At 36.0% G+C, this 13,034-nt stretch overlaps 1 protein-coding gene across 9 annotated transcripts in view; it reads right to left on the minus strand.

The window, feature by feature from the left end:
- DDHD1 (DDHD domain containing 1) overlaps positions 1-13,034 on the minus strand; it is a 109,900-nt gene that overhangs the window by 19,354 nt on the left and 77,512 nt on the right. For all 9 annotated transcript variants that reach the window (XM_043556183.1, XM_043556185.1, XM_043556178.1 and 6 more), the window contains 3 exons: positions 12,041-12,147; positions 3,976-4,238; positions 1,200-1,275 (listed from right to left, as the gene is read on the minus strand). In XM_043556183.1, coding sequence (XP_043412118.1) covers positions 1,200-1,275; positions 3,976-4,238; positions 12,041-12,147 — 446 coding nt within the window. The remainder of the gene's footprint in view (positions 1-1,199; positions 1,276-3,975; positions 4,239-12,040; positions 12,148-13,034) is intronic.

The following is a 13,034-nucleotide window of genomic DNA, read 5'->3' on the forward strand; positions in this document are numbered from 1 at the left end:
CCCGACGCGGGGCCCAAATTCGCAAACCACGAGATCATGCTCTGAGCCAAAGCTGGATGTTTCACCGACTGAGCCACCCAGGTATCCCAACCTTATGGCCTTTAAATATGGAAGTTAAAAAAAAAAACATTGTAAGTCATAGAGATAGATTCTTATAAAAAATTTTCTACATCATTCCATTACTTAAGCAGTATGTTAAGTTCTTGTGATAAAAGATATTTCAAGAAGAGATGATATAGTACACTATATATGTGTATACATTCAAAAGGAAATGAGTATTAGGGAGCTTATGACATGCTCCATTTAACACTGCAAACGAGTTATTTGTTATTCAGCTACAGGCTATGTCCTTTCCAACAGGCAGGTCAAGGTCGACATCTCTCTATCATTTTTTATTCTTCTAAACAACTACTTTACCACAGCTCCATTCTGATGCTCAAAAACCCTTCACATGAAATATAAGTTCTTTATTTCTAGCTCTTCCTGTTATCCCACAGCCCCTTTGCCCCAAATCCTGTAAATTCTAGCTAAACTGTTTTGCCTACCCTGCTCCAAACCAACCACATACACCCCATCCTGTACTTTTGTCATATACTTCTCACTAAATGAAAGCAAGCTTTCCATCCATCCCTAAAATCATCGCTATACGCTTCCGCTTATTTTTCTTATCATCCATAACTAGCTGGTTACTAAGGCTTGTTATTTCTAAATACTAAATATTTCCCAAACCTATCTATATTTTTCTCTTCCCACTACTTGAGATTATTTCATGTTTCTTGGAGGTACTATGGGGTCATACCCCTTCACACCCCTGTTGTGCTGTTTCTCTTTTACACAGAATAGCATTTCTCTTTTCCTCCACTTGGCAATATCCACTTTACTGAGATTAAGTACAAATGTCATTCCTTTGTAAACCTTTCCAAGCAAAATTACAACCTCTCTCTCATGTATATATCATTCTATAAGCTACTAATCGTACCGATAACGCTGTGTTACAGATCCTGAGGGGTGGGGAGCCATCTTGTCCACCCTTTTCCTTGTAAAACCCCAAAACTAGCAATGTCCAACACACAGTATGTGTTCAGTATATATTCATTTGAAAGAAAAATTCAGGTTTCACTTGAATCCTACTGTCACACTTCAAATGATGTTTGAAAAGAAATTGAGATAAATGATGGAAATCTTATCTCTTTCCTTACCTTAAATTTTAAGGCAGGTGTTTGTGTCATGGATGACGCCTTCAATCCATGTAGCCGTTCTTCTATTTCTCTCAGTCTAGGAAGCAGTAGGAGATAATGTACTAATATTTATATTCACAATTTTATAAATATTAGATGCTCGCTAGTTCACTAAAGTATAAAGAAGAAAATGATGAGCCATTATCCAATCCCTCAAATTAATCCCTGTTGACAGTATTTGATAAATGCACCTGCTACAGTCTATAAACATTTATAAAATGATTAGTAAAAGTAGCCCTACTCTTCATAATAGCTGTTGTTAACAGCTTTTTGGGAGGATCCTTTAGGGAAATGTGAGGCAAATACAAACATATATATGACCTTAAAAAAAAAATCACACTAAATGTTCGCACCATATACACAGTTCTATGCTTCTTTTTTCTACACTTAATAGTGAATCTTGGAGCTCTTTTCATTTCATTGCCTCCTGATCTACTTCAATCTTTGTAAAAGCTGTATAATTGTCCTTCATACAGATCAACCACAGTTTATTAATCCTTCTCTGCTGATGAACATTTGGGTTACTTCAAATTTTTCCCATTATTATGTTTTGTATCTACTTACATTTAATAAATAATGGAACTAAGGTTCTGTTTTTTTTTTTTAAAGGTGCAGCTCATTTTCTAAACCTGTTTATTATTATTTTTTTACTGGATTTTATATCTAAAAGGCTGCTTGGAAGTGGTGCTGGGAAAACAGGGCAGCGACATGCAGAAAAATGAATCTGGACCCCTTTCTTACACCATACACAAAAATAAACTCAAAATGGATGAAAGACCTAAATGTAAGAGGAAGTCATCAAAATCCTCGAGGACAAAGCAGGCAAAAACCTCTTTGATCTTGGCTGCAGCAACTTCTTACTAAACATGTCTCCAGAGGCAAGGGAAACAAAAGCAAAAATGAACTACTGGGACCTCATCAAAATAAAAAGCTTCTGCACAGCGAAGGAAACAATCAGCAAAACTAAAAGGCAACCGACAGAATGGGAGAATGGGTTAGTATCCAAAATCTATAAAGAACTTATGAAACTCAACTTCCAAAAAACAAATAATCTAGTGAAGAAATGGGCAAAAGATGTGAATAGACACTTCTCCAAAGAAGACATCCAGATGGCCAACCAACACATGAAAAAATGCTCCACATCACTCATCATCAGGGAAATACAAATCAAAACCACAACGAGATACCACCTTACACCTGTCAGAATGGCTAACATCAACAACTCAGACAACAACAGATGTTGGCGACGATGCGGAGAAAGAGGATCTCTTTTGCATTGTTGGTGGGAATGCAAGCTGGTGCAGCCACTCTGGAAAACAGTATGGAGGGTCCTCAAAAAACGAAAAATAGAACTATCCTATGACCCAGCAGCTGCACTACTAGGTATTTATCCAAGGGATACAGGTGTGCTGTTTCAAAGGGACATACGCACCCCAATGTTTATAGCAGCACGATCAACAATAGCCAAAGTATGGAAAGAGCTCAAATGTCCATCCATGGATGAATAGATAAAGAAGATGTGTGTGTGTGTGTGTGTGTGTGTGTGTGTGTGTGTATACACACACACACACACACACACACAATGGAGTATTACTCGACAATCAAAAAGAATGAAATCTTGACACTTACAACTACATGGATGAGCTAGAGGGTATTATGCTAAGCGAAATTAGTCAGAGAAAGACAAATATATGACTTCACTCATATGAGGACTCTAAGACACAGAACAGATGAACACAAGGGAAGGAAAGGGAAGCAAAAATAATATAAAAACAGGAAGGGGGGCAAAACACAAGAGACTCTTAAATATGGAGAACAGAGGGTTACTAGAGGGGTTGTGGGAGGGGGGATGGGCTAAATGGGTAAGGGGCATTAAGGAATCTGCTCCTGAAATCATTGTTGCACTATATGTTAACTAACTTGGAGGTAAATTAAAAAGCAAAACAAAACAAAAAATGGCTGCTCTGAAGCATGCTTATACCTTCTTTCAAAACTATCAATTATTTTGACATTACAAAATATATGTATCTAGCCTATGGTACTTAATAATATTTTAAATAAAATCCTTAGACAACTACTTATGAGACTAAAACAAATCCAAGGCTTTCTGAGTAAAATTTTTGGTCAACTACATTGGTTGTTTTCATATGATGTTAACTATCAAAATGAGTGACTTTTTACTGTTCTATTAGAATCGATGAGATGCATTAAGAGGACAAAGAAGATAAAGGATGTAACTATCGATGAAGACAGGAATGTAATTAAGAATTATAAGGTAGTATCAGGAAGGCCACAAGTGATCAAATAATTATAAATCTGCCAAAAATTCATTTGCCAAGGAGAAAAGGGATTTAAAATTATTTTCAGAATAATAAGAAAGGCAAAGGCCCATCTCTAAGATTAGTAAAAATTACAAAGGATTACAAACTGGTAAACATTTTCAATAAGGATTCTGCACAGTGACTCAGCTTGGAATAAGTTTTAGATTTCACTCCTAACAAATTCTGAAGAAGAGATGGAAGGAAAAAGATGATGACAAAGCAATTTATTTTCTGCTATTGGAACATGCATGGAATTAGCATGAAAATTAACAAAATTGTCTCTCGCCGATTAGGCATGTTACCTAATAGTCTCCGTACTCCAAATATTATCATGAAAATCTTACAGTTTTCTCCTAAGAAGTCCAGTAATTCCATGAAGACTTTTAAAATTCTTTTAAGAGACTAAGGTATTTTACCGTCGCTTTGTTATATAGAGTTCATCCAGTAGATGTCGTTCTTCATAGCTCATCCATCGTTCATCAGGCAACTCTTCTTCCTTCTGTAGCAACTGTTCATAGAGTCGAACTGGATTCCAGCCAGTCATTATGTCATAAGTGATTACACATCCCAAGGAATGTGACACTATTGAGACTTTACCCCCTTTTTCTTCAAAGTCTGGATTCCGAGAACAGAAAAGGGAATATAATCGGTTCAGCTCTTGCTGAAGGCCTTTAACTAGCTGTTTGAAATAAGAAAACATTATCATATTAATCACTGACTTTGCTATAAACTTTATCTCCAAACTCAAATACATTAAGAAAGAAACATAGACATTACTGGCCAAATATACCTAGGTTATTAAAATGAACTCAGGTATTTCAAAACCTTGCGGAAAATGAAGAAAAGTAAACATAATGCGTAATCTGTATCATCACTAAAAAATACAGGCAGATATCACCCATCTAGCTCCTTTCACAGTGCTTATACTAATTATATGAGCCAGCAGTTCCAAAGATTAAAAAAAAAAAAATTCCGTGCAGATTCCAGTAAGATTTCCAAAGAGCTCCTTCAAATTTTTTCTTCATTGCAACTTACTCGTATGCAATTCTAAATTTTTACACCTCATAGTTTAAGCTATAGTAAATGTTAGAAAAAGAATATCTGAGTTTATAACAAGTGTGCTAATGTACTATATATATTACATTATGTGTTTAGATAAGAGTAATGTAATCAAAGGCCATTGTATAATTGAAAAAAAAAACTACTGTTGATCCACTTGAAATTCCAAAATTCCCATTGAGTTGGCAATATAGATACGAGTAAAAAGTTGTTTTATGTGGATGGAAGGCGGGTTTTTTTTTTAAGGCTTAAGGTTATCAATGTGGGAAGTATCTTAAGTCATTTTTTCTTTGTAAAACTACTTCCTTTGAAATTTAGCTCTAACAAATATTAACTGAAATATTCCATAAAGTCAGAAAAATGTTACTCAAACCCATACTGGGCCCTCGTCAGTTATAAGGTAGTCCTCTCCTCTTCCTATCATTGCTTGCTACTTTTTGATTATAAATTTCCTGCTTGATATTAACTTAATTTCTCATTTCAGTACTTACTATGCCAGCTGGTACTCTGACATACAAATATTCATTATGTGTTGCTTCCATTTTCAGTTTTATTATTTTGTCTCAAGAGGCCACTACCCTCTATTAGATTTTACTGAACATGTTTTACCTGCTGATATTAACCTCTAAGTCATTTGAGCATTCATGCATGGCAGGGTTAGCAGTGACATGAATGAAGGCATGATGTTCTCCCTTAATTGTTGGCACTGCAGAATTCTACAATGCAATACCAAGGTCTGCTTAAAGCTACTGAAAGCATGTGTTGGGTGTCATGAAATATATCTAGCCAATGAAGGAAGAGAAGGAGAGGAGGAGTTGCCACTATGTGCTGTCTTTTCTCTAGGGACAAATGCAAAGGTTTTACTTTAACTGGTTGTTTTAATTTCTGTCTTGGGAAAAGCCAGCTCCAACAAAGTGCACCAGCATCATGTGGAGGGCTTGTTAAATACAGATTGCTAGGCTCCATTCTCAAGTATCTGAGCAGTTCTGGGCACCACATTTTAAGAACTACTGCCTTAGTGGCAAATGCATATAAAACCCTTCTAAGACATGGGTTGTAGGTAATTCCAGCCAATATAGTTTAAAGAGTATGCAGTGTGATATGAAATTTATAGGGCTCTCCTCAAAGGGGGCTATAATGTAATGCTTTGGACTTGGCTTTGATAATACCAAGTAACCCTTAAAACTTGTAATTTTCTTGATTTACAATCTAGATGATAGGAAGTACAGAAAAAGCTAATGTTTAGATAAAATAAAATTCCTTCAAAAGCAACATTTGTTAATAGTTTTTACATTTGAAGCCCTTGATTTTAAGCCTCACCCCAGGCAAGTCTAGAAACACTAAAAGATACATCCTTAAGTATTCTGACAAAAGGTACCCAATCCTTTTGTTTTTAAAATACCATCCCCCCATTAAAATAAAAAGATCTATCAGTATCTCTACCAGTGAATAACCTATTTCATATCAAAAAATTTAAAGCATTTCTCACCATACCCAATGTTTCAGCAATCATGTATGCGTAACTAAAAACAAGTGTAACTATCTGAGGCAGAGAAAGTTATTTGACCTTAAAATGTTTCACCGTGAAATGAAACACGGAATGGACAATTCTGAAGAGCTGATGCTTTCATCTTTCATCTGTTCTAATAATCATACACTTGAATAGAAGTGGTCTTTGTGTTTCCTTATTAGAACATATCTAGATATGGTAGCAATTTTAATCTTTTCCTATAGTTTACATACACGGGAATGTTTGTGTTTCAAAACATTATGATTTTGAAAGCAAAGTTTTAAACAGTTGTGTTTAAATGCTTTTATAAATCATCCAGTCAGCAGCAAAAGGAGAAATCCACGTCTATGATGTGTCCAAAAAGTCTACTCTAATTAGGGTTTTTTTCTTCCCCCCCTTTCCTCACTGATCCAATTACATTCTCCCAGCTATGATCTCTTAGTGACCAAGTATATTCATTTGAGACATATGAACCAAGATTAATGATATACCCTATGGTATTAATTTTATTAGTTCTACAATATTATCTAATCAAGTCAGCTAACCTTTAACACAGTAGGCAACGGATGGCTTTTCAAAAGCTTAAGAGTTTTTAATTCTCATAACTGCTGCTTACAAGTTAAAATTTATTAAGAAAATCAACCCAAAAAGAAAAAGCCAGCAGTTTCAAGAGAGAATCCACACATATATAGTCTGACTGAAAAATATAATTAGTCCTTTGTTCTTCTCTCTGCTTCAGGAAATTTTAATGATATGGCCACGACTATTCTCTTTGTAATTTTTCACTTTTAAAAGTCATTGAGAAGAGAGTTCAGATGTACATAAGATATATATTTCTCTCTGGATTTTTCATGATACTTTATTCAGGGTCAAAGTAAGGGCCAAAAGGTCTCTGATGATGTCTCTGAAGTCTGGATTAGTTTCCTTTTTTTTTTTTAATTGGTCCTTGGATAGTATAACCTGAGAAGTAGTAATTGATACACAAAACTGTTTCCTGAAGCATGGCTTTTTAATGACTATTGGTGCAATCACTAATTAGGTCCCTCCCATGAGCATCTCTCACAATCTCCCATGAAAAGGGAACTAAGAGATGATCTAATTTAAACTGCTCTGAAGGTAGGAGTCCCCTCAGTGGCATCCCTGATAAGTCACTCACCATCTACCCCAGGGAGGATCTCCACTCTAAAGTGGACACTTCTAGTTTTTGAAAACTTTTTTCCAGTTTATTGTGATAGAATTGACATACAATATTGTATAAGCTTAAGGTATATGACAATGATTTGATACATGTATATATTACAAAAGATCACTATAAATAAGTCTTAAGTTTTTTTTTTTTTGATGTTTATTTATTTTTGAGAGAGAGAGAGAGACAGAGCATGAGCAGGGTAAGGGCAGAGAGAGAGGGAGACACGGAATCTGAAGTAGGCTTCAGGCTCTGAGCTGTCTGCACAGAGCCTGATGTGGAGCTCGAAACCACAAACTGTAAGTTCATGACCTGAGCTGAAGTCGGATGCCCAACTGACTGAGCCACCTAGGCACCCCTTAGGTTTAAAATCTATCAGGGACACCTGGGTGGTTCAGTCGGTTAAGTGCCCGACTTCGGCTCAAGTCATGATTTCACGGTTCGTGGGTTCAAGCCCCACGTCAGGCTCTGTGCTGACAGCTTGGAGCCTGGAGCCTGCTTCAGATTCTGTGTCTCCTTTTCTCTGCCCCTCCCCCACTCGTATTCTGTCTATGTCTCTCAAAAATAAATGTTAAAAAAAAAGTTTAAAATCTATCACATTACTTACAATTTTTTTCCTTGAGACATTTCTATTTTTTTTTAAAGCAGCTTTAGTTACTTAAAAAGTTCTTCATTAGTAAACAAACATGTTCCTTTCCATATTTTCTATCACTGATCTTTATTCACTTTCTAGAGTTAACAGAGTAAGTCTATTCTTTTTTTTTTTTTCTTAAATGGGAACCCTTGAAATACATAAAGACAGATATATAATTAATCACAACTTGAGAATTGTACTGGGAACTTTATATACATTACACCTTTAATCTTCATGACGACCTTTATCAGGTATGTATCTTGTGTCCATTTTATAAGTGAGGAAGCTGAGAAAGTGAGAAATTTGATCTAAGGTCACACAGCTAGTTAAGTGGCAGTTTTTGACTGTGCATCCATTTAACCCCAAAGGCTGAGAGGAAGGGAAAAAAAAGCTCTTTCATATGCCTATCAAATAAATAAACCAAACAAGGTTCATTCACCAGGCAAGAGATAATCATTAAGATTATCACTGTTATTTATCCCTAAGGAAACACAAACTGCTTAAAAATAATTTATTCTAGAATATTGGCTAATGTCAACCTTGTGCTAAATGGGCTTTGATTTGCAGAATTTGCTTTCCTTTTTTAAAATTAAGAACAATTTTGGCCTGCTTCTCACAGAGTTTTCCTTTGTTCTTCATGATACCTTAAGCAAGGTTTCCCAAATTTCCCTGATGGTACCACTTGGGGAACTGTCTTAACACAAATTCATAAGCTCTATGTCAGACCCTCTGAATCAGAATCTCCAGGGAGGGGACCTTGGAAACCATTTTTTTTTTTTTGGTTTCCTTTTTTTAACTTTCTACCTGGAAATAATTTCAAATTTATCAAATGTGGCAAAAAAAGAAAAAAAAGGATAAAGATCATCCATAAATCCTTTACCCAAGATTTACCTATTGCTGGCATCTTATCCTGTTTGCTTTATTGTTCCTTCTGTTTGCTTTTGTAGCACACACATGTGCATACATTTTTTTTGTGAACCATGTGGTTTTGCAAACCATGTGAGGATATATTATGTCATGGTCCTTTATCTCTAAATACTCCAGGGTATATTTCCTAAGACTAGGAATATTCTCTTCCATACTCAGAGTGTAGCAATCAACTTCATAAACTTACTTTGAGGGGAACCTGGGTGGCTCAGTTGGTTAAGTGTCTGCTCTTGTTCTTGGCTCAGGTCATGATTTCATGGTTTGTGAGACTGAGCCTCACACTGGGCTCTGTGCTGATAGCTCAGAGCCTGCTTGGGATTCTCTCTTCCCCTCTCTCTCTCTCTCTGCCCCTCCCCGGCTCTATCTCAAAATAAATAAATAAACTTAAAAAAATAAATTTACTTTGATATAACATTTCAACTAATCTGATCTACCATTCACATTCTGTCACATGATTTAATAATAATACACTTGGCAGCATTTTCCCCCAGCCAGTACAAGTTATGGTCTAGGATGAGATGCTGTCTTTAGCCACCATGTCTCTTTAGCCTCCTTTAATCTGGAACATTTTCCATAAGGATTCTTTGTCTTTCATGATATTTACATTTAAAAAGGACCTAGTCCCATTCCTACTTTATTTGAACTTCCTTATTTTGTGTTTGCTTGAGGTTTCCTAATGATTGGAGTACTGCATAAATGATGCTATATCCTCTGAGTGTCCCTCAGTAACACCCAGTAAAGGTACTGCCTAATTTCTCTACTGTATATCTGTTCTTTTTTTTTTTTTTTTTTAGCTAATAAGCAGTCTGTGAGGATACACTTTAAGACTATGCAAATATCCTGTCCCTCATCAAAATTATACCCTCAATTTAGCATCCATTGATGAATCCTGCCCAAGCCTCTTGTATCTGATCCTACCACAACAAATGCAAAATGAGGGTCTTCCTCCAGCGTGCCCTCCACATTTTTCAGAAAGCCCTTGGCATTTACAGTAAGCAGAGAAGCTTTCTCCCCTGCTTATTTATCTATTTGTAATCGAAATGGATTATGAATTTTGCAGTGATTTATAACTCCTTATATTATCCTTATAATTCTATATTAAAACTATTCCTAATTCCTAATAATAAGTAATGATAATTCCTTAATTATTTTGGTGCTCAAATTGTTCCAGATTTGGCCAGTGGGGATCTGCTTCTTTAATTTGGCTCCTGTGTCCTTGTGACCTGCCCCATCATTCTTTCAAGCATTTTCCTGTCATGACAAGCAGTTCCAGCTTCGACCCTTACCAATCCTGCCTCAGTCCTGGAATCAGCCATTTCCCTTAGGAACACTAGTTCTTCTGAGAGGGTATTAACAGTATTGGAGACAAAGGTCTGGGTGCTAGGTGTACTCATTGGATTGGGGTGTCTTTACTTTGTGGCCCTTTCAATGCACACAGGTGGGAAATATTTGCATGCATATGTACATATATCCACTTAAATATATAGATATCTCTACATATCCCAATATGTTCAAAATCACTAATTCACATTAATACCCTCAATTCCAATGAGCCCCATGAGGCTGTTTGTCGGCTGTATTTTTAATGAGTACCCCAAGTAACTGTTCTACTTAAGGATGTTTGGGAAACATTGCTCAGGACTGGTGAAACTCAGCCACAAGTTCTTTAGAGCTTTTCTGCAAAATTCAACTGGATTAAAGGACAGACTAATTTAAAACGCTGAGCGTTCTCCATTTATTTCAGTCATCAGTTCCCTCTTTCTACCGAATATCTGTTTTACTAAACTCCATTCAAAGGATAACTATTTTTGAAGGTGTAAGTGTAAATTAGAAAGTGACTACTTTCTCCATCATCACTAACTAACGTTCAGAGCTTTGAGTCTGATACTTTTTCTAGTTTTTCTTGTTATCAATGTCAACCTAAATCTTTTTACAAAACTCTTATTATTAGTTTTGGGGGACATGCCTCAGCACATTTTACCCTTAAACATTCTGGATACCTTCTTAGGAATACTACCAACCATATATCTGTGTGTATAAGGTATAGCCATGGCATCTGAGTGTGTGTGTGTGTGTGTTATATGCTTTCAGCCATCCTCTTTCCTTTCTTTCCCCACTAACTAGTTTCACTTGCAATACTATAATTCAATTTCTTAACCTTTAGGACATATTTAACAACACTCACCATATACTATAAAGGACTACCAACAGGTAAATTCTGTACTTCATGAACCAGGCCTTCCTTGTTGGGTTAGAATGAGGTCCAGAATAGTTTCTTTTACTGTTATCAGATCGTGGCAGACTACTCTGTACTGGTAGAGATACAGGGGATACAGAAAGAGGGGATCCAGAAAGAGGAATGGCGAAAAATCCTAAGGGGATGGCAGCCCAAAGAGAAGGAGGTTCTTCGGCGATTAACCAAACATATTTCTGTAGATGTGCAAGGGATATCCTGAATGAATCAGGTATGGCTCTGAATGAACAAAATCAGAAATGAATTGGCTTGGAGCAGCACAGAGAGCTGTACTAGTAACTACTCCTTGTACCCGTTTTCTCATCTTTCAAATGAAGATATTAATTATATCTACCTCATAGGGTTTTAATGAGGATTAGACAAGATAACACAAGCTAGGTAATTAACAAGGTTATTCCTATGAAACAATTCTTTTTCTCATATCAATAAAGTGACAAAATGTATTCAGTAGAGGATCTCTCATCCCTCTGAATAAACTTTTACTCTTATACCTCTCAGGGTTATTTTTGTGATGCATAAGCAACATTACTATTTAAGAACTAAATGAATCCACATGCAAATGACACAATAAAAGCAAGTCTATTACACACAAAAAACTTGAAGGAAATTTCTAAATGTCTAAAACTCTTTTGTGAGCATAATAATTATAGATACAATTAATCAGATTTATGAAAAGTGATATTTTTCAAAGAGCTATTTTCTAACCTATCTATTACTTTCAGGTATTAAGGGCTTCCCAATGTGTTGAAGACAATCAAATTCACTAATACAGGCTATTTGTAGATTAATGGATTCCTGTAAATGCTCATTTGCTTGTAAAAAAAAAAAGTGCATAAAAATTTCAAATTCAGGACACATGCACTAACACTCTAAAAGATACCCAACAGCAACAAGACAATCATGATACTTACTTCATCTCTATAAAGTGGGCTAGTATAATACATTATGTCCATTGCACTGCTGTTCAACATATCCCTTAAACCGCGTACTTTGTCAGGAGTAATGGAATCAACAGTGTCTACAAATTAAAAAAAAAAAAATTTACAGAAGATCTTTGTTTTAGGGAAAAATATGAAAAAAATTACATTCTCTGAAACAATAAGTCTTTAAGTTCATGTTTAAGTGTTCAAGAGTGGTTTGGAGAACAGTATGGAATTTCCTCAAAAAAACAAAAATAGAACTACCCTACAATCCAGTAATTGCACTATTAGGTATTTACCCAAAGGATACAAAAATACAGATTCAAAGGGGTATATACACCCCACTGTTTATAGCAGCGTTATCAACAATAGCCTAACTATGGAGAGAGCTCAAATGTCCACTGACTGATGAGTGGACAAAGAAGATGAGGTAGACATATACAATGGCATATTACTCAGCCATCAAAAGAATGAAATCTTGCCATTTGTAACGATGTGGATGGAGCTAGAATGTATCATGCTAAGTGAAATAAGTCAATCAGAGAAAGACAAATACCATATGATTTCACTCATATGTGGAATTTAAGAAACAAAACAAATGAGCATATGGGAAAGGAGGAAAAAGAAGAGAGGGAAACAAACCTCAAGATACTCTTAACAAAAACAAACTGAGGGTTGATGGAGGGAGGTGGATGGGAGATGGGCTAGATGGGTGATGAGTATTAAGAAGGGCACTTATTGTGATGAGAGCCGGGAGTTGTATGTAAGTGGTGAATCACTGAATTCTGCTCCTGAAACCAGTATTGCACTGTATGTTGATTAAAAAAAAAAAAAAGTCTCAAAGAAAAATATTCAAGAGTAGCTTTGGATCTAATGAACTTTCCTTTCTTGCAAAATGTTGCAATCCCCTGCCCCCACCTATCCCCCCCCCCCGCCCCCGGCGAAAAAACCAGTAAAAGACAAAAGGGGACGTGGGAAGAAGAGG

Source organism: Prionailurus bengalensis, chromosome B3, assembly GCF_016509475.1.
Source record: "Prionailurus bengalensis isolate Pbe53 chromosome B3, Fcat_Pben_1.1_paternal_pri, whole genome shotgun sequence".
NCBI classification, from domain to species: domain Eukaryota; kingdom Metazoa; phylum Chordata; class Mammalia; order Carnivora; family Felidae; genus Prionailurus; species Prionailurus bengalensis.